The 24480-nt window shown below is 42.8% G+C and overlaps 2 protein-coding genes across 4 annotated transcripts; one reads left to right on the top strand and one right to left on the bottom strand.

Moving 5' to 3' along the window:
- Window positions 1-6538: 6538 nt before the first annotated feature.
- Window positions 6539-10016, top strand: LOC4329160 (uncharacterized). 2 transcript variants are annotated; one of them, XM_015769985.3, is made up of 6 exons: window positions 6539-6794; window positions 6909-7121; window positions 7219-7395; window positions 7504-7728; window positions 7813-7941; window positions 9459-10016. In XM_015769985.3, the coding sequence occupies exons 1-6, from the start codon at window positions 6678-6680 to the stop codon at window positions 9690-9692; spliced, it is 1095 nt and encodes a 364-aa protein (XP_015625471.1). In that variant the 5' UTR covers window positions 6539-6677; the 3' UTR covers window positions 9693-10016. The 2 variants fall into 2 exon arrangements, with proteins under 2 accessions (XP_015625471.1, XP_015625469.2); XM_015769983.3 differs by having other exon boundaries at window positions 6672-6794; window positions 6872-7121.
- Window positions 10017-12586: 2570 nt separating this feature from the next.
- Window positions 12587-20716, bottom strand: LOC4329159 (protein MEI2-like 5). Of its 2 annotated transcripts, XM_015769982.3 has the most exons (16): window positions 20379-20716; window positions 20224-20298; window positions 19791-19834; window positions 19571-19714; window positions 19033-19496; window positions 17470-17628; window positions 17273-17389; window positions 16976-17127; window positions 16012-16103; window positions 15575-15910; window positions 15233-15349; window positions 14984-15146; window positions 14809-14893; window positions 14660-14728; window positions 14029-14208; window positions 12667-13171 (listed from the first exon to the last, which is right to left on the bottom strand). In XM_015769982.3, the coding sequence occupies exons 3-16, from the start codon at window positions 19822-19824 to the stop codon at window positions 13073-13075; spliced, it is 2211 nt and encodes a 736-aa protein (XP_015625468.1). In that variant the 5' UTR covers window positions 19825-19834; window positions 20224-20298; window positions 20379-20716; the 3' UTR covers window positions 12667-13072. The 2 variants fall into 2 exon arrangements, with proteins under 2 accessions (NP_001403509.1, XP_015625468.1); NM_001416580.1 differs by having other exon boundaries at window positions 12587-13171; window positions 15233-15910.
- Between the last annotated feature and the right edge of the window lie 3764 nt (window positions 20717-24480).

The following is a 24480-nucleotide window of genomic DNA, read 5'->3' as shown; positions in this document are numbered from 1 at the left end:
TAGATTGAGAACTATCCTCTAAAATCTGCTCACCGATGTCTGTTTCCCCTGGCCATTTGATCCGAGTTATTTCATTTTTCTATGTTTCAGAATTCAAACCCGGGGATCACAGTTTTAAGAAACGACAAATAACTTGCCGGTAATCAGTTTGGAGCAGGGTTTACCTTACTGTATGTAGGGGTAGGGGTTGAGGTTACTGGCACTCCACGTTAACGCGGCTATCACATGGTAACCGTGAAAAACTGAATGGAATTCATGTTTAAAAATTGAGACAATTCCTTGTACGTCGTTGAAAATTTTCCTGATCTATCTATGCCCTTGAGTTTTGTTCAATTTCTTTTATATACCTGAATTTAGAGAAGTGTAGAAGGAATCCGCAAAATGCAAAAGAAAATGAATTATACAGAAAACTTTGCATGACCTTTTACTATATTTTGAAAATTGAAATAAGGTAGGAGTCACATCTTACTCTCGATGGGCTTAGCACATTTTTTATTTTTCTGTTTTTAGTTTCAATATTGATTTGGTTACTTTGTATATTTCATAAAGTTTTTTTTTCACCAAATAGCATTACAGAGTTCCAATTATATGATTCTTTTTTATTTTTTTTCTCCATTGCTTTCAAATTTGAATTCAACACCACGGTAATCACTAGTTTTCCCTTTATTTCAAATTATAAGTCATTTAGACTTCGGTTAAAGTCAAATTACTTCAAATTTGATTAAATTTATAGACAAATATAGTAATATGTGTAACACTAAATTAGTTTCATTAATTCTATAATTTAATATATTTTTCTTGGTATGAAAATGCAACTACTTTTTTCTACAAATTTAATCAAACTTAAAACAGCTTTACTTTGACTAAAGTAAAAATGACCTATAATATAAAACGGAGGGAGTACCTTGTTTGGTCTGGAGTCAAGGACCGGTTATGGGTTGATTATTGGCTGGGAGGCTATGACCGAAACCCAAAATATAAATTTTAGAACGAGAATTAAATTTAAAGCTCCTTCCACCAGTAATCAGTTACCAGCCTATAATCAATTTTAATTGTAGGATTTTTTTAAATACAAATTCTATCTGGCAAAATCCGAAAACCAAGAAAAATATTCACGATGACTAATACTCTGGATTTTTCACATTTTGATCCTTTTAAAAAACTTATTTCGCAAATAGACCCCTGAAAAAACTTATCCCAGAAATAGTCCTTTTTGGGGCGCCAGAGTGGCTGGCGCGGACGGCGCCAGCCACTCTGGCGCCGTCCTCCTGCCACCGTGGCGCACGCGAACCGACGTGGCAGGAGGAGGGCGCCCGCCCTGCTGGCGCCGCCCCAGGGAGGAGGGCGCCAGCATGGCTGGCGCCGCCGCCTCCATTCATGTTTCTCTGTATAGAGTTGCAACGGTGTTATTTTTATTTTATTTTTTCGGATGTTTTTTCACACTCAGGATCACGATACAACCAACCACAAAAAAAATTTAAACTCGAACTACCACTTAGCTAAGTCTGAAAATATCTAGCATACCACTTAGTCTACTTTGCACCTTCACTCAAATTAGACCATAACTTCTTTAGTAAAACCCTTTGATCAGCATGTTAAATATAATGTACTCTACCACTATATAAATTACTTAATCTAATTCAAAATATAACCACATGAAATGACATATATAAGTTAAACAGTACATAGAGATGCAATTTTTTTATTTTTATTTCATTTTTTTGATATTTTTTTCACACTTAGGAGAACATAGGAACCAACCGTATAAAAAATAAACTCAAACGGACAAAATATGTGACATGTAGAATTTTCCAAAACTCTACCGAAACGGACAAAATATGCCATCTATCAAAATAGGCGTAACTTTCTCATACGGACTCGGAATCAGGCAAATAATATATGAACGGACATCTACAGAAAAAGTTACATCCGATTCTCCCCGCTTTGCCGGGTTCGGCGATATTAAAACCTCCACATGCCACATATTTCGTCCGTTTGAGTTTATTTTTTACGTGGTTGGTTCCTGTGAGTTCCTAAGTGTGAAAAAAATATCAAAAAAATAAAATAAAAATAAAAAAGTTGCACATCTCTCTCCTCTGCACTAGTTCGGAGAGAGGAGAGGAGAGGAAAAATTCTACATGTCACATATTACGTCCATTTGAGTTCAATTTTTCTATGGTTGGTTCTTGTGTGTCCCTAAGCGTGAAAAAAATATCAAACAAATAAAACAAAAATAAAAAATTTCGGGGGGGGGGGGGGGCGCCAGCCACTCTGGCGCACTCCCCCTAGCCACCTCAGCATCGCCCCGCCACGTCGGCGGTGGGACGGCGCCAAAGAGGCTGGCGCCGTCCTGTTGAACGACGGCGCCAGCCACTCTGGCGCCCCAAAAAGGACCATTTTTGGGATAAGTTTTTCTAGGGATCTACTTGCGAAATAAGTTTTTCAAAAGGACCAAAATGTGAAAAATCCAGGACTAATACTCCGGTGAAACCATCCTCACAAAAGATTTGGTTAACATGACGGGATCCACTTGCTTTCATATGGCAAGTGTCAATGGAGCCATATTCTAGGATTCAACCAGTGCTGTTTAGGCCGAGTTTAGTTACAAACTTTTTCTTCAAACTTTCAACTTTTCCATCACATCAAAACTTTTCTACACACACAAACTTTCAACTTTTCCTTCACATCGTTCCAATTTCAACCAAACTTCTAATTCTGGCGTGAACTAAACACACCCTTAGTGAAGCTCACGCCCGGTCGCTCTGCCCCGGGGGCGACGAGGATGGCGAAACAAGCTGCGCCGCCCCCCGCCCCTCTCCTCCCCTCCCCCGCCTCGCCGCTGCCCGAGCCGCCACCGGCAAAGCCAGGCAGCTACAAGCATGGCGGCAGCGGGGCTCTCTCTCCCTCGCTCGCGGTCAAGGCGGTCGGGGTGCCAGCAAGACAGAGCTCAGGGCCAGGCGCCGACGTAGAGGAAGAGCCGATGGCGGTGTCCAGATCTGGCGCCAGGATGCATGGATCCTGTTCCCCCATGGCCGGATCTGTTGTTCCGGGCGGCAAAGAACCAGGTCGGTGAGATGGCGGCGTCGGCGGTGGCCTCGGCGGCGTGGAGTTGGCGGCGGGGCCGGACTCAAGGCAGCCGCCTGGTGTCGGGGCGAAGGAGACGACGGTGTGGACACGGTTTGGCGGCAGCGGCATGGACGCTTGGCGGCGGGACAAGGAGGTCGCGGCGGCGAGCACCGCGATGGCGACCATGGCTGCGGCGGCAAGTGGCGGGCATGGCCAGATCTGGCCGGGCGGTTTGCGGCGGCGGTGGTCGCGGCTATGAACGCGACATCGGCCCGCTGCGGCGGCGGTTGGCGACGGTGGCTGATGGTTGTTGGTGGCTGCATGTGGGGGCTGGGAAGGTGTCGGGCGGCGGAGAAAGGGGAGAGCGGGGGTGGGTGTGGACGCGGTGTTGACGACTGGAAATGGGTGACGGCAAGGCACGGATGGCCACGGGCGGCTAGCTGGGGAGGTGTGGAAGATGACCGTATTTGGCCGGCACGACAGCGGCGAGAGGAGTGCTCGGAGGCCAGCTTGGTGCGTAGAGGCGCGGCCGGTGGCAGCGGAGGCCGACACGGCGCGAGGAGGCGCAGCCGGCGGCGGCGGAGGAGGAGATGCTGGTGGGTGCGGTGCGGTCTACAGTGCACGAAGGCTGGCCGGCAGGGGGCGCCGGTGCAGTGGTCCCACATGTCGGGAGAGGTTGGACGGTGGTGGAGCATCGGGGCATCAGACGTGGACTCGCAGGTGGTGAGCGGATGGTGAAAACTCAGCCCGGCCTCAGCCGGGCCAACAACGATGACGCTCGAAGCGTGATTCCCCTCCTGAGGGCGTTGTCATGCTGTTTCATCCCTCATGTGTGGATGCTGGACGAAAGCCCAGTCTCGGTTCTCTGAGACCTTGACGGACGATGGCGGTGGTGTCTTCCGTCATTTTTCTCTTTGGTGACGTCGTTTAGGCATCCCCTAGCCGAAACCTACCAACCAATTGGTGCAAGCTCACTTTTGATTTTATCCTCTTGTGGCGGCGTCCTAGTCTCTACAAGTTGGCCAGGTTAGAGGGCCTAGAGGGGAGAGGAGTTCCATTCTTCTCTCTCACCCTCTCTCCCTAATTCCTGGAGACTTGGATAGAGCGAGGCTCTCTGTTGATTGTAAGGATTGGGTTTTGGACGATCTCGGCCGTATTTCTTTGTTGGTCTAGCGGCGGTCGGTCACGTTTAGCGGCGGCCGGTCCAGTGCTAATCTTCTCCTGTTCGGTGTGTTGGCGCTGCTGATGTGTGGGTGGTGGTATATTTTTTATTTTTCCTGGCTACGATCTTCCAGGGTTGTAATCTTGTAATTTTTCTCTTGCTCTATCAATAAAACTTCGCACCGCCTTATGCGAGTCGTTCAAAAACAAGGATTCAATTAGTACCAGCAGATTATTACGGACGCATTTTTCTAACCGTTGAACGATATGTTTTTTAAATATATTTATATACTTAGGGGTATATCCGTGCGTTAAAAAAGAACTTAAAAAAGAGAACACACACCATACACTTTAAAGCCTCGAAAATTAAAATGAAAACCCATTGAAAAATAATCTTCAGATCATAATTGCTCTTATTTTGTACCTCACTTTAAAACAAACGTTTTGGCTTGGGTTTGGGAAAGGGATATAAGTCTACCAACCTCACTACTTGAAGATTCACACGATTGTAAATAGTAGGTGGTAGCAGATTTACCACTCACAATCACCATTAGGGTAGTTTAGAAGAGCATAGATAGAAGTTTCAATAAAAATTCAGACAAATCATTTTTGTAAATTTCTAATAGTTCCTCTCAGACAAGTGTCCTTTGATTTGGAGGAAAAACATAGGAATTTTGGAGGATTTCAATCTTATTGAAAAATTTCCTAAGAAGCCCTTTGAAACAAAGGATTGAATCCTATCCAATCCTTTGAAATTCCTATGGAATGGACAATCAGATTTTGGAGGAAATTTATCAAGAACTTCAACCTCTTGGTAACTTTCCTTTAAGTCTATCTCTCTCATTCAATTTCTGCATTTTTCCTATGGTTCAATCAAACGGTCATTCCTGTGATTTTCCTTCGTTTTTGTAATCCTCTATTTTACACTTACATTCCCATCAAAATCCTACGTTTTTCCTATTCCTATGTTTTCTCAGTCATGCGATTCAAAAGGGCCCTAATTATACGTTATACGTTAATTGGGGAGGATTTTTACTGTCCTTGATAGTGGCCGGTACCAAATCGTGGTCGTTCGATGAGCAAGATCAAACGGTCGAGCATGAGCGGTACCGCTACTTTGCACGGGGGTACCGCTCCTCCTTCCGCGTGCAGGAGTAAATTGAAAGAGTAAATATGTACTTTCGCGTTTATCCTCTTCCATGATGCTCTCGCCTCTCGTTTTTGCATCGTCAAAGCCCCAGGCGGCACGGCGCCGTCAGGAGATCGGCGATGCCCAAGGCGGCGCTAGGAGCTCCAGCCAGGCTCTCGACGGTGGCGCTTATATCAGGGTGATGCTCTTGCCAGCGGCAGTTAGGATCTTAATGAAATCTCAAGAGGCAAAGATCAGGGGTCCGGCGAAGCTCTCGGCGGTGGTGGTCAGAAGCTCGGTGATGCCCCCCAGCTGCGCTCATGGGCTACTGGGCTAGAAGATGCTGCCAGTTGCACAGCTGACTTCCCGTCCTTTAATTTCAGCGAAGCTCAATAGCTCACCCACCTATTTCTTTCGTGGTACAAATATACTGGTGTTGATTTTTGGTGGAAAAAAACTTCGTTGTTACTCTTGCTTACTATGGTTATTGGATCGATTAATTACTGTTATATTCCATTAAGCAATAAGCATCTAGCCAATAGCCGGCTCAAGATGGCGGCAGGCACAGCGGCCTCGATGAGAGGGCGGCGGGCTGAATGCGGCGGCGCCCGCGGCGGCCTCGATGCGCCGGCGGCCGCGGCGGCCTCGTTGCGGCGGCAGCCGCGCCGGGGTCGATGCGATGGCGCCGCGGCGGGAGAACAGGCTTGATACGGCGGCGCCGGGGAAGCTTAGATGCAACGGCGAGGAACGGATCATTAGCCCGGGCACCTCATTTTCATTAGACGATCCTACCCCCATTAAATCAATGATTAGATTAGATTGGTATCTCGTACGTTATGACACCCCATAATATCTCTTTAAGGATGAGAAAGATGCTTTTAATTGGGTGTCTTCTCGGACAAGTCAACCTGTCAAACGAAGGGGGATTCTAATTCTAACAGGTGATCTGTTGACGTGGCCAGTCTCTGGTCAGACGCAGCCTCCATCCCCAGACCCCAGCCGCCGCCGCCCCTCTCCTCTCCGGTGAAGTTGGGTTGCTTCGTCATCGTCCAACCACACCATCCCAAAGCCGCCGCTCGGCTGCCGCCGCCATTACGTCACTACTGGAACTTCCTTCCAGGCAACCCACCACCCGCCACCGCACCTGCCCATAAAACCCGGCCACATCCATCAAGCAGCAACAGCAACTACCAGTTTGGAACTACCATCCCCCGTGACCACCTGCCCGCTTTCCCGCACAAAGTTCACTAGTAGTTACTGCTCCAATATGGAGTAGTACTAATCCTCCGTATACTCGAATCCCAGGATCTCTCCCGGTCGGATGCTCACTCGTCTTCCCCACCACTCGTCGCCCCTTGTCTTCCCCTGCCGCCTCTCCGCCGCCGCCGCCGCCCGGACGCTCTCCACCGCCACCGGCAGCAACTCCACCACCGTCAAGGTTAGACGCTTCACTCCTCACTGGCAAAGCTCTCGCGATAGTATGTTTCTTGGATGATGGATCCGTGATCTGATCAGTGCTCTGGAGAGTGGTCTCTGTGGGTGTTGGGCGCAGATGGCTCGGTCGGCGCTCGACGAGGTCACCGACGCCGGCGCCTTCGACCGGTCGCCGTCCACCTTCCGGAGCTCTATCTCCAGGGACAGCTCCGCCCGGTTCCCCGCCGTGCCGGGGAGGTACCACCTCTACGTCTCCTACGCGTGCCCCTGGGCGTCACGCTGCCTCGCCTACCTCAAGCTCAAGGGCCTCGACCACGCCATCGGCTTCACCGTAAGCAGCAAATCCATCCATTCTCGATTTCGCTTTCTCATCCCATGGGGAACAAGAAGAAGAAGAAGAAATTCATTGACTCTTCTTCTGTGTGTAGTCTGTGAAGCCCATCTTTGAGAGGACCAGGGAGACGGACGACCATCTTGGGTGGGTTTTTCCGGCCACCGGAGACGAAGAGCCCGGCGCAGACCCGGATCCTTTCAACGGAGCCAAGACCATCAGGGAGCTATATGAGATTGCCAGCCCAAATTACATCGGGAAACCAACTGTTCCGGTGAGTCGCCTGAGCTCTGAACCTGGGGATCGGATTCAAGAATTTCCTCTTCACATTTCCTATGAACAATTGGATTGATCTTTGTCATTTTGTTGTGTTGCCTTTCAGGTTCTGTGGGACAAGCAGCTCAAGACTGTGGTGAACAATGAGAGCTCAGAGATCATCCGAATGCTCAACACTGAGTTCAACGAGATCGCAAAGAATCCTGACCTGGATCTCTATCCTGCTCATTTGCAAACCTCCGTCAATGAGATCAATGAGTTGGTATACGATGCGATAAACAACGGCGTGTACAAATGTGGCTTTGCCAAGAAACAGGGGCCATATGATGAGGTAAATTGGTTTGTGGTTTCTTTGAAATGGATTTGGTCAAATAGGATGGTTCCTGTTGTTGACATGTCCTTTTCTTCCACATAGGCTGTCACGAGATTATATGAGGCTCTGGACAAATGTGAGGAAATTCTAAGCAGGCAACGTTATATATGTGGCAACCAGTTGACAGAGGCTGATGTTCGCTTGTTTGTAACTCTTATAAGATTTGATGAGGTATGGATCTCTTCATGGAAGATAAAAAACATCCGAGTGTCTTATCATGAACTACAATATATTTTGGCATCATGCTAGTTTTGTATATGCTATTATATGTAGGTTGAACTATGTCAATATATTTAGTTTTGACTGTGCTGAAGTCTTACCAATTTTATTGTTCGGTTTTGTATATCTTACTTGTGATGGTAGCAATTAGTATGATCTCAAATCCTGGACGATAATAAGAGCAGTAGGAACCATGCTGCGTAGAGTGTACTTCCCCTTAATTGAGTCCAAAAGTATCTGCTGCTTTATTCTGAAAACTATAAAGTTGAACATAGCGCTTCATCTTTGTAGTCTCTAGAGCTGGCTATATGCGGATATGCCTATAAAGAATGGGGACATTTCATATGCAGGTCTATTCCAGGATATTTTTGCATTTGGTTTATGTAAAGATTGTACGGGGACATGCAAATTGAGTCAATGCAAGTTTTCTTTTTATCTATTACTACTTGAGGGCTGCAACATAGATCAGTACTGAGATTCTTATTCCAACATACCGAACATACTCTATCGAAGTTTATTCAACTCTATAGTTGCAGAACTGCTCTACATTAGTATTAATCTCATTAATTATTTAGCGGACACTTGTCAAACAATAACAGAAAACCATTGTACCCCTTTTAGAGGTTAATTGATGACCACTCTGTGTTCCGTTTGTAGTTTGTATAAACATTTTTTTCAATTAATAGTAAATCTTAAATCTTAACCCAACAATGATTTGTTTTTAATCCAACAAGGACTTGATGTTAACTTGTGTCAATATGTGATCACCAGTCAAATAATGTCCATATACTTTTTTTTTTTGAAAAACACAGTAATTCACTTGAGTGCGTGTCAACATTTTCCTGTCTTCCCTCCCATGTTCTCTTTGGGGATAATACTTGCAGCAACCAAAACTTTCCCTTTTTCCAAGTGGTGATACCGTAATTGGAGTACTATTTACATGAGTTTGCCAGTTATCTGCTAAACACCACCTTTTCTTTTCACTTGGGCTGCTCGTGTTTGTTATTAATCATATTCTTTTAAATACTCTAAATGTCCAAATTCCGGACACAGGAACATTGTACCGACCATCATATTTATTTTCAGAGAGAAGGCTTTACGCTTTGCTTTTCAAGAATGCAACCATCATATTTTATCATTATAACATTTCATGATTCAGAACAATGCATCATTTCTGCATCCATGTGATGGGGAACCTCATATGTGCTTTCTGAACAGAGAACTTTTCGACTTCTTGCTGATCTCCTTTGTCATTCCAATTGTCACTTCCCACTTTATTGTTTATTTGGGATGTTTCAAGCTAATCTATACTAATACTACCATTCTACTTTTGCAACCTTATCTTGAAATGAGATCACATATCTAATAATAAAAATTGTAATCATTATCACACATAAACCATTGATTTGTACTAATATGCATATAACAAGTCATTTTCCCCTTATACAGACTAAGCAATTTTTTTGCAGGTTTATGCTGTCCACTTCAAATGCAACAAAAGGCTCCTCAGGGAATACCCCAATCTGTTCAATTACACCAAGGACATCTACCAGATTCCTGGCATCAGCAGCACGGTTAACATGGAGCACATAAGAAAGCACTACTATGGAAGCCATCCGTCCATAAATCCCTACGGGATCATCCCTGCAGGCCCTAACATCGATTACAACGCTCCACACGACAGAGAGAGGTTTAGTGCCTAGGAGAAGATAAGTAGTACTCCCTCCGTTTCACAATGTAAGTCATTCTAGCATTTCTCATGAACGTGAGAAATGCTAGAATGACCTGTAAAACGGAGGAAGTATCTCTTATGGTACTTTCTGTATTGAGTCACTATGCTTCGTTGCTATGGTATCGAGGCTGTGGCTAATAATGCTTGGAGGGTTGGTTTGTGTTTTGGTTGTTGTATTGTAATACAGGGATTGGAAAAAAAAAAGTTACCGATAGAGAATAAGAAGTATCACTCGACCAAACAGAGACAAGCAAAAGTTATGTGGTAATAAATAACAAAAAGTTTTTGGTTCCAAGAGTTTACTGGTCACAAGCTCAGAAAAATATTCACCGCAAATATAACGGTATCATGTGATCGTATTTAGAGGCTAGATTAAATTAAATTCCATTATCGAAATTAACAATGTTTACGTTCTTTTGATATTTTGGGATTTTTGATATTTTGGGATGTTTAGATTAATGTCATTTCAAACCATACCATTTTTTTTATAAAGTTGCCAAAAATGTGCATACATTTATTTTTTTTTGCCAAACTTTAATAAATGCATAATAAATCTAGATTTATTTTGGCTACATTCTGAAGAGCCCTTTTGGCTACATGATTTTTAGGTGTGATTTTTGAAAAAAAAATATAAAAAAAATCTTTTGAAAAATTTCAAAAAAATTCTATTTTTAAGTGTGATATAGTTAACATTTAATTAACCATTCGCTGATTACAAATCTTCTCCGTCAGAGTCAGCCTGATTAGTCCAAACCGGTGGCTGGTTTCAGCCGTGGCCGAAGTTGAAGTTGAAGACCTTGGCGAGGCCGGTTTTGTCGCCGGCGTCGCATTTGCCGAGGGTGTTGCAGCCCATGACGCCCTTAGAAAGCCCGCTGGTGCCCGGCAACCTGCTCAGGCCCTTGGAAAGCCCGCTGGTGCCCGGCGACCTGCTCCGGCCGGCGTAGGCCTCCTGCAGGCTCGACGCCAGCATCACGGGCACCAGCACCACCAATACCACCCGCATCCTCACTTTCTTCTCCATTAGGATGGATCATCAGTGTGGAGACGAGAGGCTCCTTTAGTCCTTTTATTCAATGATTATTACTATTCTGAATGGATTTCATGATGGCCTGTTTTTGTTGGTGTTGCTGTCCTAAAATATATACGGATGGGAAGGAGTTTAGATCTCTAGTAGGTTAGCTGTCTACTCCTTTCGTCCCAAAATATAAATATTTTTAGCTATAAATCTGGATAACTGTTTGTCTAGATTCATAGAAAAAAATTCTTATATTTTAGGACGGTGGTAATATATGACTATATCTGGAGTCCTAGACACCTGGTGCGTTATTGCAGGAGCATGCCATTTACACCTGGTGCGTTCTTGCAGGAGCATGTCATTTCTGGCCGGCTGGCTATTGGACTGCGATGGCTGGCCGAATGGGAAGAGTGGAGGGGAAATTTGAGAAGAAAAGGAAGTTGGATTTGTTTGGTTCGATTTTTAGTTTGATTGGGTTTTAAACTAGTTTAATTTTAACGGCATCGGTCAACAATCAGCCAAATAACTTAAAGTAATAGTATGATTGATCTGTTATTCTGCTGGTACGTTTTCTACGTACTCCCTCCGTCCCAGAAAGAAGGAATTCCTGGAAGCCCAAAGTAGTTTTAGGACAAAGAGCAAAAGACTAAACTACCCTCAGTACTAGTACACCCAGTCATTAGGTACAAATAAAATATTACTACTGCCACACACTAATAAAATAGTAGTACTCCATACTCAAACACACAGGCAGACACAGGGCGCCAAGGTGCCAAATAATTTGAATGAAGAGTTAAGCGCCACTTCATTGGCGGGATGTAATACAAATTTAGCACACCCCACCACAACAAATCCTACAAGTTTCAAATCAGAAGTTTCCCTCCCACTTTATCACTTCATAACTCTGCAAAAACACAAGTTTCCCTCCCACTTTATCCCTTCATAACTCTGCAAAAACACATCCATGGCTTTAGATCTAAATATAGCATTAGATGATGGAGGTGAACATGCTATACCTAACCTCAATGAAGCAGTGGCTGAAGAAGCAGCAGTGGCTGATCAGGAGGATGATCAGGTTGGAGGTGATCTACAGGAAGGTGCCAACCATGAGCTTCCTGGAGGTGATTTCCAGGGAGGTGCCAACCATGTGCTTCCTTTTGATCTCAACTTGTATACATCAGACCACCAAGGAGAAATACTTCTAGGTAACCTTGTAAACATTAATAGAAAACAATTGATCATTGTAGATATGGTTTGCATAAATCACTCTAAAATCTTTGTTGGAACTGTAGGATGAGATTGACTTTGTTTTCTTTCTTTTGGCTAGGTTTATTTTACTTTGGTTGTATTTAAGGCTAATGGTTGTTGTGCTGTGACCTGAGTAGCACCACAAGGTTTTGAGTTCAAATCTTCATAGAGTTCAAATCTTCGTATGAGCGAATTTCAGATTGACTAAGTTCCAATTTAAAAAGACTATATATGCAATTAGATATAGATGTCAGATAAAAAAAACCCTTCTCTAGAAAATAATAATAATAAACTTTGTAAGGTTAGTTGGGTGGATATTGTTTCGCTGCATATATCCACATTTAATATAGAGGTTTAGTTTTACCCATTATATTAAAAAAAATCCCAGCGAATGTCACTTCCACTTGTGAACAAAACGTTGTCCTCGTTAAGCCGCTCGCTGGACCATGCAAATCGAGGCTTTTGTATGCCGTCTGACAAGCAGGTGAACGCACAACCATTAGAATATTTGTGGAATAAGACAAATGACATTTACAAACAGAAAGTAATTTGTGAATAAAACTTTTATATAAGTATATTTTTAGCAATCTAAAAGAATAAACTTTGATAAAGAAAACCCCAAATCAGCTTCAAATTTAAAATTGAAAATTCAAATTTTAGTTGATAAGTATAAGCGAAAAGATAAGCATAATATGAGCCCTCCCCCTTTTTTTTCTTGCATATTAACAAAATCTAGAGTTATAGGAAGATAAGAGGGAATTACTACAGCACTGCACAGAAAGCAGGACTTTTCTGCCTTTCTGTTCACAACTACAGTAAAGCCTTTTGTCGCCTTCAACCTAACCTTTTTTCTTCATAAATCTAACCTTTCCACTGTCATTAAGACTATACACAAAAGGGAAACACTTTTACTCCCCTAATCATCTGGGAGCTTTCTGCATCCATGCATCACCGTCAATGCAAACCAACAAAATGCGGCATCAAGTTCTCTCTGTTTTGTACATTTCACAATCCAACAGTCAGCGTCTACTGCAGATAAATTAGCCTCCTTCAGAAAAACCTCCCGGTAGGCCGATTACTTGAATCTTTTAACTGAAATTATCTTCCCTTGGGTTTTCAGGGAGGTCATGCCTTTCTTGTGTGGCATCTTGCTGGGCCATGGAGATAAATATTCCGTTCAACAGGATCTGCGCAAAGATGGACACGGAAGTAAACAAGACCTTGTTAGTAAGCAGCAAAGAAACAAAAATGGAAAAGTGATTATCTCATGTTAATAAAAATAGTTAAGAATAAAAAGAACGTGCATAGAATGAAATGTGTACTGTAGCATTACCAACAGCAACACATAAATAGCTAAACAAATTTCCATTTCTCAAATTTCATTGAGCTTTCAATTCACTGCGCTGAAAACAATCCTAACAACTCAAGTGAAATGCACAACTATAATATTATTTATAGAAAAATGCTAGGTAGTATACTGACCAAGTAGAAGCAGAAAAAAGGAAAACTAAGCCAGTAATAGTGTACTTTTTCAGTGGCTATAAACTATCCATGTGCCTGAAAAATCTGTGAATATAAAACCTAATTAATCTGAAAGTTAAGAATGATTGTCGTGCATCTAATGGAGTGATCCAATTGACAGCCTCAGTTCATATCCAGCTCATCTAAGACTTAGCTTCAGATATTTCAAGTGATCCTTCCGGATCAATGTTATTTACCTTTACCTAGTTCAGCATCATTCTTTACAATGACAGTATCATCATTAACCATTCTAGTAAAACTGCTCCAGAACTACTGTCACAATCGGTTGTTAAGGCACTTCAATATTTGATATAAGAGGTAAAATGGTATTTTATGTATTATGAACGTAAGGGTTAAGTAAGAGCTAAAAAATGGAATAAACTAAACTAATTGTGTACACCCTAGTATTAAATGATGGAAATGGAATAGAAAACTGTTTTATGCAGGAAATATGTCTAACTTAAAAATTTCTAACTGCCACTACCAACAATAAAATGAAATGATTGAAACACTTCTCTTTTACCTGATTGTTGTTTTCAGTATGCTTGGGATCAAATAGCATAGGGCGGCAGCGCTTGTCTTCATTCATCAAGCTTGAATTCTGGAAATGATTTACAAGTGCGGCTTTCCCCTGTATTCGAGCATATGCCAACGAGACTACTTTCTCACTGTTAAATTTTTCCCATTTCCGACCAGCAAATGCCTGCAAGAAAGTAAACACTTATGCTTGGAATCTAATGTAAGCAACAAAGTTAAGTGGGTAATCAATTTCTATAAGATAATCCATGTGGTGGTAGCTAAAAACAAGGCGAATATTGAGCATTCTTAGCAGTAATACAAAAGCTATAAAATTTAGCTCACATCCTTATAGTCCAAATCAAGTGGTAAATTCTGCCTCAGTCATATTCTCTAATTTTTACTTCGATCAAAAGCTTCTTATTGACTACAATTTTCCATACAAAGATGGATATTTGCAAAGAGCTAATAATAGATATATAACATTGCTACAAAAGATAGGTGTGAAGGTAAATCAGAGTTCAAAGCATAAGAAAACTAAAATGTAAAAGAAACAATAATTAGCTATAAAAACAGGAATAACCTTATACAAAGAAAGCCACACACAAGGTAAAAAGAGGTTGAGCTTAAGAAATAACCTTAAAGAAAGATACAATATAACCAGGAGATGCCATATTAATGAAGGCATAGCCAACATTGCATTTATTCTGCAGAATTGAAGCTCAACAATCAGCAGTAGGCAAAAATATTACAGAGAAGTGTATAATCCAGAAAATACAAAAAATACCTTGAAATCAATAGGCAAGTAGAAGAAATCATAAGTCCCTTCATGAGTTTCATCAATTACTTCCAAAAGCATATTTGATGTATACCTAAAATTTAGTAAAATATGAGCAACAAAAGTAGACCGCATGACACTGTAATAACAGAGCATTACGCCAATTAATTCAAGAATATCATACTTGTTTGGTATGTTCTTTATCATCAACGTTGTTCTGGTGTCTTTACCAGCAATGATCTTCTCCAAATCTAATTGATATTGCACTCTGCTATCTTCCTGACACCCAGAGTTTCCAACTGTCTGATTTCGGCCACGGTCAAGCAGACCTTCAAAACCAACTGAACCTGAAATATTATTGAAAAGGAGGATTTAAAAACAAACGAATTCTCATAAATCAGTGCTCATCATTAAAAAAGCTAATATTTCTTACCGTTTTGCATGGAAGCAACATTAATGCGGGGATAGGCACCAAAGTTCGTCATGAGGCTTCCACTAACACGTGTGGGGCCTGTGCCGCCAAACTTTCCCTGTCTCATGTAAGATGTGTCTGGGGAATCAGAGAAATAGCCGAAATTACTCTCAAAAGGGAAAACAGATGGGGCAGACCCAACATTAAACTGGGAGAAGTGCTCGGATGCCCCAAAGGAACCACGCAGATTCTGATACAGATTACTCTGGCGTTGTGGCTGGTTATTGGGAAAAAGTGAGTTGCTAAGAGCTTGAGATTGGATAGATGAAGGCTGGCCATGATCCCTTAAGTTATTGTTATTACCCCAGAGAAATGATGTTCCAGTCAGTGCAGTAAAACCAGATGCAGTAGAGGCTGACGAAGCTGCGGATGACACAAGCGGGCTGGCACTTATAATTCCACCATGATGTTCTGGAAACGAATGTGAATTGTGCAAAGTTGGTGACCCATGGAATATGTTGTCAGCACGGTTATTCCAATAGGAGCTCTTCCCAACGGGTGATTTCATGGGAGGATATCCTGAAGAGAACCCAGAAAGATGGTTACTGCCCAAAGGGCTCATTCCCCCATTAAATGCAGTTTCATTGAGTGCATTTAATTTATTTTCATCTGTTGGGCTGCCAAGTTGGGACCACAAACCTGAGAACAAATTGAAACACTTAAAACAAATGTAATAATATAACCATAGGAGAACAAGGAAATAAATGATGTAGATTAAGGGCTATAAAATATTATAATACTTGGTGGAGAGTTGGCAGAAGGTGAACCAATCTGAAATGAATTATGCTTTGTTTCGTCTTGCTCAAATTCGTGATTAAAATGCTGTATAAAACTGCATAACAAGAATACAACCATGAGAATATGTGCAATACTCTGTATACAGTAAAGGAAAATACCAAACAAGTGAAAGTTAAATGCATAACAAAAACAGATAATAGAGGAATCCACAATTGGATTTTTTTTCCCTCAACAACCAATCAAGAATATTTTCATTTGAAACATCACTAGACAAATTGACACAGAACTTGGAACATGCATTATACTAGATAACATGATGCATAACAGAAGTGCAAATAAAAAATTAACAAAGCTCCTTAGGACACAAGTGACAGGAAGTTCTCAGTCCGACGGTTCTAGATGTTGATGTCAGAAAGGCCATTCAAGTAACAGACCATAGAGAATACTCCCTCCATCAAAATTTGTTCAGCATGGTTTGATTTTTTTTCTCTTCTAGTTTGACAATTGTAAGGCACACAGCAGACATGGAAAAAGTTCCGTAGATTTTCCAACCCTGACCCATTACTTTCTGTACTACGAATTATGGTGCATGCATGCATAAACACTAATACCATGTAATCTGGTCATTTAATGTCCCTTCTTAAACTCTGTGCTGAGGTACAACATGCCTAACCTAACAAATTCCAATGGAGTGAGTAACTATGTACAACAGGAGTTAGGGGATTCAAAGTACATATGTTAAGCCAGCCCACATGCAGTAATTTTCAATGCTAAATAAAAAGTTAAATGCACACTAAAACATCATCTAGAATTTCAGCAATAACTGAACAAACAAAAATAAGTCACAAAATCAACATCTCAGCGAAAAAAACTATGACAGCATGCAACCAAGCAAATCACAGAAGCAGCTATGGTACAATCTTATTTAGCGAACACAAAAGACATGTGATGTACAGCAATACAGACCTTCGGCGAGCTCCACCAGGACGGCTAGGTTCCAACTTTACCCGTTTTCCAGCAATGTCACTCTTGTTTAATGAACGGAGGGCAGATTCTGCAGCCCTAACATCATAGAACTCAATAAATCTATGGTGTCGCTTATGTGGTGTCTCTCTTATCTGCACCAGGCGTAAAGCACAAAATTATGTAAAACATGCTGTTGAAGTTAATTTTAACAAAGCTTTCTAGAAGGATATATGGGTTCCTAAGTATACGGTGCACAATGATTGGATCAGTTAGGAGGTACAGAGTAACACTTTTTACCTCCCTAACTTCACCAAATGCACCAAAAATTTGAAGGAGTTCCTCATTTGAAACAGCTGGTTCCAGATTAAAGATCACCAGGGTTCCTTGGTTCATATCTTTATCTGACGGATTCTCCTGTGAAGAAAAATCAAATAAATCAACAGAGAATGATATTGAGAATAGGATATATTAAAATAGCTGACAAAAGTATTGACCTTGGGAATTGAATAGTGAATGTCAAGTTTCCTCCTCCTTAATGGTTTACTTTGCAATGCAGTCTTTGCATTTCTTGCATGACGGATATCGTAGTAAGATATCATAACGAATCCTCTGTGTTTCGTTGCAGTGTACATGGACCGAATATCCCCAAATGGCTGAAAATAAGTATGCTTAGCAAAGCAATAATAATTACTATAAAATATACGTACATGTTATAATAACCTTAATGAAATGAAAAGTGGAAGGTTTACTACACATGAGAAATTGCAAATTCAATTGAGACAGATTATAACAAGCTATTACAAACTGGTTCCATGATTTATAATAACAAAATGTGAACTGAGAACAGAGGAAGTGCCCTAATACCTTGCTACTTTCTATTTTGTTTTCTCCATTCTTAAGACAGTAATCCTCAGTTATTATACAATAATGTAGCGCCTTAATTCACTAAAGAGAGATCTTATTACCATGGAATATTTTATAAAAGGAATGTTTGTTAAATGGTATTTTCAGCGCCTATGGTTATCATATAAACATGTTACTATGTTAGACTAAACTATAACGGTGCGTTTGGATAAATGGGTTATAAAGGGTGGGATTGAGAAATGGAAATGAATGGAAGGTTGGGATGAAATGAGGTGAGATGAATGGATAGCTAAGATTAAAAGTTATATTTGGAGGGTGGGATAACATTTCCCTAACCCAATTTCCAAACATGCCCTAAAGGTTACTATTAAAGACCTGCATTTCTATGTATATAAAAAAAAGAAAAGAAGAAACCCCTAAGCTTAACTGCAACAAACAATAAACGGAACAGAATAATACTAATAATGCTTTTGTAGTATTGTGGAGTGAAAAGTTTTTGCATGCTAGTTTGTTTGACACAACCAACATTTTATTGTGAGATAACACAACAACTGACTTCAGACATGTTTTGAGTAATATAAATTCAACAAAATAAAGGTTCATCTATGCTACATGCCAATAGCCACGTTATGATCTCTGAAAGTTTAGACTAATCAGCACCCAAGTTATAGCTGTGTATTCGTCTGAGTTATTCTATTTCAACACAGTATTACTTGGGTCATGTAATAACAGTAGTATCAAAGAAATATGCTCAATAAAATCTTTTTAGGATAATGAACTAAGGCATGAGTTTAGGTATTAGTTTGTTTGGATAAACTTAAATGAGTTTTAAATTACTAATACAATAAAAACTGTTGTTTATTATCATATGATAAGAGGGATAACCAGGAAAATGTTAAGTAAACATAACATGTAGCGTAACCATGCTTCTCTACATGAACAGCTTGCAGTCTGTTGGCATGCCCAAAGAAAAGGACAACAGTGAAGACATGAAATGCATGTGCATATTAGAATCCAATCAAAGCTCATAGGATAGCATCTTGTCTTGGTGGAGTGCTGATAGTTTTTTCTACTAGGAGAAATATGAAGCCACAAAGTATGTTAAATAACTAGATTTCAAGAATATTTTACCAGAAAATACTATGCAGAACATTAAGCAACAGAATTAAGCCTCCATGGACTTACGAATATACCTCAAACAATGAGCGCAGTTCTGAGTCTTCAACATTACTATTAATGTTCCGAACGAACAATGTCCTGGACGGGTGCTCACCATAAGGATGCTCACCAGTAACTGTTCCAGCACCATTTTGGATGCTGTACTGATTAGTGCTACTTCCAGTACCATTGACAAGGCTAGCCTTTGCTGTACCAAAGGTGATGCTTTCCAGAGGGTCAATATCCAGCTCCATACCCCCACTATTGCGGAAAACATCATATTCTTCTGATTCCTCAACTTGGGTTCTCAGTTTAACATGATCAAAATCTTCAATTACCCCAGCCAATAGCTCTTCATCATCTGGTAACAGATTTCCAATCAAATGCTGTGCTACATCATCCATGGGGTCAGCCACTCTAGCATTAGTGCCTGGCTGCTTCATCATGGGAAACATATCATCCTTTGGTTGAGCATTGTACTCCCTTTCTTTACCTGGCACTGCATGAGACACCATGATGTGAGCTCATGTATGGGAATTGATCGTAGTTTAACAGAAAAGAAAATTTCCATACGTTTTCCAAATTGCAGAACTGATGGCAACGAGCTGGAGAACAAGACCGCGTCACTTGATCCGTTGACTGTAGTTGAAGAAGGACCTCCCCATGCCCATATGTTTCTCATCTGATGAGTCCTTTTGGATGGAATGAATGCAGGTTCTGTACAACATCATAAATATTAAATGGATTAGAGTATAGCAAAATTTTCATCACCTATAGAGTGGTATTAAAGTACCTGATGATTTGGTATGATCCTCACGCTGCTCCATCGCATCAATACTGAAAAAAAGAATCAAAATGATGTCAATGCTGATTTACAACAATTCATGATGTACAAAAATCCCTTGTCATATAGTACAATTGTAGTAGAAACAACAGGACCACAACCAGTCAACCACCCTAGTACTACTATCACCACGAATGACATCAATAGGGTCCAAATAAGGGAAACATAACTTCTCATCTTTGCAAACCGTATCAGGGGCGGATCTAACATGGGGCATAGGGGGTTCAATTAAACCCCCCAAACTTTTTGGGGAACAAACAAACTTATTAGTATTATTAAGGCTAACACGAATATTAAGAGGAAGACCCATGTCTAGACGAGAAACAAGCAAAGGGGTTAACGCAAATTGGAGGAAATCTGCGCAGGCGGCGGGCGAACTCACCAGCAGTCGACGCCGAGGGGACGCACGCACGACGACTTCCTCTTTCTTCTCGGACACAATCACACGCAGAGATGCCTGGGAATATGAGATATTGGTATCTTTCCTTAACTTTTTTGCTAATCCCCCACTCCATCCCAGCAGGTCCGAGAGCTTACCGGTCCAGCGGCGATGAGGGGGGTGTGGTGTGCGCCACACCCCGCAATGGCGTCGCCTCGTCGCCGCCTCGCCGCCGCCGCCGCCACTCCTCACAACACAACCGGAAACCGGAAAGGCCGAACTCCTCGTGTACCCTCGGCTCGCGCCGGTGGGCGCGGGCGGGCGGGCGGGCGCGCGCGGCAAGCCGGAGGCGCCACGAGGGGGAGGAGCAGAGGGGGAGGAGGAGACGACGAAGGAGAGAGAGAGAGGAGTTGAGAGGGAAGAGAGAGAAGGGAGCGGAAGGCAGGAAGAGAGGAAGAGGGGGGGAGAGATGAAGTGAGGCGAGGGATATTCCACCAACCTCCTGGATCTTCTGTCACAGGCCCTTTTCTAGCGGCTGCAAAGCGGGACGTTTGCTGTGGCATGTGTCTTCTTTTGGAAGTGTACACATGTTAGGTCATCAATGGGGGTATAGCTTTTAATGTAGGTACAAATGACTTCATTGATTTACTAGGCAAAAAATGAAGAGATAGTGTTTATCTCTTTGATTGCATGGATGTGGGAAGTGTTGTCAGTAAAAAGGAACAGAAGATGACAAATTTTATGTGGTCCAACTGATAACACATGTTTCATGAGATTATGTGGTCCAAGTGGTAACCCATGTTTCATGAGAGTATTTAAAATGCTATCAAAAGTGAATCTTAGAGGGAAGAGGAAAAAAAGGAGTCGCTCCAAGTAAATAGAACAACTGTGAATATACTAAATAGGTTCGTTTAGTCTTTTTCTTATATCTTTAATTTGTTTCGTTTAATTTCCTTCAACCCTTAAAGTTAAATCTCACCATTAGAGAAGCTATGGAATCATCGATCCCTTTACAAGCTTTATAGAAGATATGGTAACTTGAGGGATGGAGGCGGCCCATAGAGAAATAAAGTGCAAAAGGCACTATGCTTGCACCATGGCTAGATTTTGCCTTGGACAATATAAAACAGAAGAAAATAGAGTTGAGTAATGTAGAAAACAACGACTAAAGCATTGGACAAGGGCGACACTACATCGCTAGATCTAGATGAAGGCGGCCTCTGCACTTGACAACAGCATGTGTGTGTGTGTGCGCGCAAAAACAAGCTAGTTGGATACATAAGAATAAGATTGATATGTGCTAGCATGATCAATAAAACATTAGAGTGGTATATTGGCCGCTAAGGTATAATGCAATGTCTGGTTTAGTTGTACTCACATCGTTAATATTTTCTTCACCAAATCATAGTTATCGTCATCACTCATCGATTTCGATTGAGCCACCCAAAAAGTCATTATAGACACAAACTAGCTGACAATGGGAGTGCGGTGGATGATAGCCATGGTCAAGGTTATGGAAGAGTGTGCGGCCACGCCTTAGGCTGGTTAGAGCCAATAAGGAATGGGCAACACCACATCCATGCCATATCCTCATTTATTGGTGGCTTGGCATGATAGGTGTGACGACAACCGTTAGAAGGCGAGGTAATTAACGATCTTGGCACAACATGTAGGAAGGAGACAATTAATGGGATTTTTTTCTAGGGGACAGGCAGGGAGCTCCTGCAATTCACTATAGAAGAAGAGAGTTGATCTAGTTTATAAGGGAAACCGAACCCAAAAACCTTACAACAGCACAGTTAATTAAAGGAAAACCGGCAAAAACCCCGACATTGACAAACTGAACCTAAGTACAGCCGTCCAACAAGAGATAAACTCCTAAAATGAAGCCTTCAAGAAGGTTATGCCGACAGAACGGCGACATCGTCCGATCCTAACGAATCTAGGTTTTTACCCGGAGAAAACTCTTGAAGTGGAGTTGAACGAGGGCTCCAGTAGCAACGCCTTCAAGAAGGTGAACGACGCCCAAGGGCGTCGTCATTGCTAGCACCGAGAGCGGAGCAAGACTTTCGCCTTGGAGCACCCATCAACCAAAGCATCCACGACAGAAGCCTACAAATGTCACCTGCACACCGAGGATACCTGCGATATTCACACCACCTGAACAACGACCGGACTCCAACCACCCCTTTCCCACCAGAGGACGCGCCGGATTTGAGCAAGGGAGCTAGATCCGGTCGTCTTCCTCTCCACCAACGCCGGCCGACGCCTAGAGGGGCGCCGGAGGACGCCAGTGGCAGCCGTGGGGTGCCTGCGTGCTCTGGCCACCGCCGGCCGCCACGCCGCCGCCGGATCCGGGTGCGCCACCGCCGGATCCGCGGCCTCCACCACCGCCACCCTAACGCCGTCGCCATCCCCGCTGCCATCACCCACAACACCACCCGGCGCAACTCACCTCGACCGCCACCGTCGCCCGTCCCCGCCGCCGTCGTCAACCCCGCCGCAGACGCCTTCCCCGCCGCCAGCCCATCCCGCCAGATCCGGCCGGAACGGCACGGATCTGGCGGTCACCGCCTTCGCCACTCCAGGCGGCTCCCCAGGCCGCCCGAGCGCGAGGAGACGAGGAGCTCCCCACCGCCGCCGTCCTTGCGGCCGCGCGGCTTCGTCGGCGGCCACTCGGGCGACGGTGAGGTGGAGAAGGGGGGTGGGGGTGGGGGGAGAGGGGCGGCCGGGTCGTCGCCTCCTGAGCCGCCCCTGGGGAGAGTGACGCGAGAGGGGAAGTCACTCTAGATGCTGTCTCGAGTTGTCTCTCTTCACAATTATCGGGATTTTGGGAGGGACAAAGAGAAGTGTGAGGGGTAAGGTAGAAAAAGGTGATTCGAATAAGTGAAAAGTGTGCCAACTAGCGGGATAAGGATATATGTGTGAGTTTGTTTTTCGCTATGGCTCTAGTGTGATGTAAAAGTTGCAATAGATTTTGGTAATAAGAAATATTACAAGGACATGCACAAAAATAGTCAAGAACTAAAATACAAAAGTACTCAAGGGTAACTTATTACATTTTAGTTGCATAGTAACTACAATCTACATCTATGGTTTTTAGCTGGCGTTGCCGTTTTTGGGGACTTGTTGGGAGTGTAGCGTGGCTAGGCCCCTTCCCTCTGCTTGGAGTTAGTGCTTAGCCACTGTAGTTTCTCTAGCTTCAGCTTTTTATTTTGATTTTTCTCCCTTCCCCTGGCATAAGCCGGTCTGGTTGATTGCGTTGTGTAACTAAAACTTTTTTCGTCTAATATATTGATGTGCAATCCTTTTGCGCATTCGTGAAAAAAAACAATCTACATGGCGTACTCTCTCATTTGAAACTACACCATAAGACCATTTTGCATCGTAAATTGTCCTAAAGACTAGCCTTTGTATTTTTCAAGTGGTTTAAGTGACAAGTAGCATGTGTCTAAGTTCGTCTATAGAAATTTTGATGTATGTAGACTCCCTACTTGGGGTGTGTTTGGTTTCTTGCACCATTTTAGTTTGGCCAGTATGTTCCATCCTGAGTCATCCTAGCCTGCATAGATGGGTGCAAATGAAGTTGTTTGGTTAGTTGTATCAGTTAGGCCTGGATGATGTGAGATATGTTGTTTAGTTGGTTGTATGGGCAAATGTTGTATGCAAGAGATTTTGTTTGGTTGACTGTGTGAGTCCAAATTTGGTTACCTCCTGTTTTGTATGGTGTGATTACCCCTGCAATTCTAGTACTATTCAATTATAAAGAATTTAAAAGGTTCATATAAGCATCTAATTTACACATTATATACAATAATTCAATTAGATGTATTCTTATCACATAGTAGTAAAAAAGTGGACACTATACACAGTATACAATAACTTTGCCAAACATATTTATCCACAATGGGCCAGTGTGTGTGTGTGTGAGAGAGAGAGAGAGAGGGGGGGGGGGGGGAGGGAGGAGAAGGGATAGCAGGAATCCAAGAATCTTCCTGTTCGTGAAGCTCACCGTCCCTCGCCTCCTGCCGGGATCCACCTTGCCGCTTGCCTCCATCGCCATCCCAGTGGCTGTTGAATCCGGCTGTTGGGCCACTAGAGGGAGAGCGGATGGTGCTGGCAAGGAAGGGGATGAGGGCGACATCATAGAAGGGAGTGATGACGAGGAAGGGATAAAGGGAAACAATGCGACGAGGAGGAGGGGATGGAAGGCAATAGCGATGGCGGTGGTGCCCCTCGAGCCTCCAGATCCATCGAGGC

The sequence above is a fragment of the Oryza sativa genome, chromosome 2 (genome assembly GCF_034140825.1).
Source record: "Oryza sativa Japonica Group chromosome 2, ASM3414082v1".
NCBI classification, from domain to species: domain Eukaryota; kingdom Viridiplantae; phylum Streptophyta; class Magnoliopsida; order Poales; family Poaceae; genus Oryza; species Oryza sativa.
Note: the sequence above shows the minus strand (reverse complement) of the source record. Positions and strands in the feature narration are given on the sequence as shown.

Excerpts from the sequence above, each read along its gene's own strand:
- LOC4329160 (XM_015769985.3), top strand. The coding sequence starts at position 6,678 with ATGCTCACTCGTCTTCCCCACCACTCGTCGCCCCTTGTCTTCCCCTGC. Across the intron at positions 7,122-7,218 it reads ACCACGCCATCGGCTTCACC|TCTGTGAAGCCCATCTTTGA; the intron begins GTAAGCAGCAAA and ends TTCTGTGTGTAG. Across the intron at positions 7,396-7,503 it reads TCGGGAAACCAACTGTTCCG|GTTCTGTGGGACAAGCAGCT; the intron begins GTGAGTCGCCTG and ends GTTGCCTTTCAG.
- LOC4329159 (NM_001416580.1), bottom strand. The coding sequence starts at position 19,824 with ATGGAGCAGCGTGAGGATCATACCAAATCATCAG. Across the intron at positions 19,497-19,570 it reads AGTTCTGCAATTTGGAAAAC|TGCCAGGTAAAGAAAGGGAG; the intron begins GTATGGAAATTT and ends TGTCTCATGCAG. Across the intron at positions 15,147-15,232 it reads TGTTGCTTCCATGCAAAACG|GTTCAGTTGGTTTTGAAGGT; the intron begins GTAAGAAATATT and ends ATAATATTTCAG.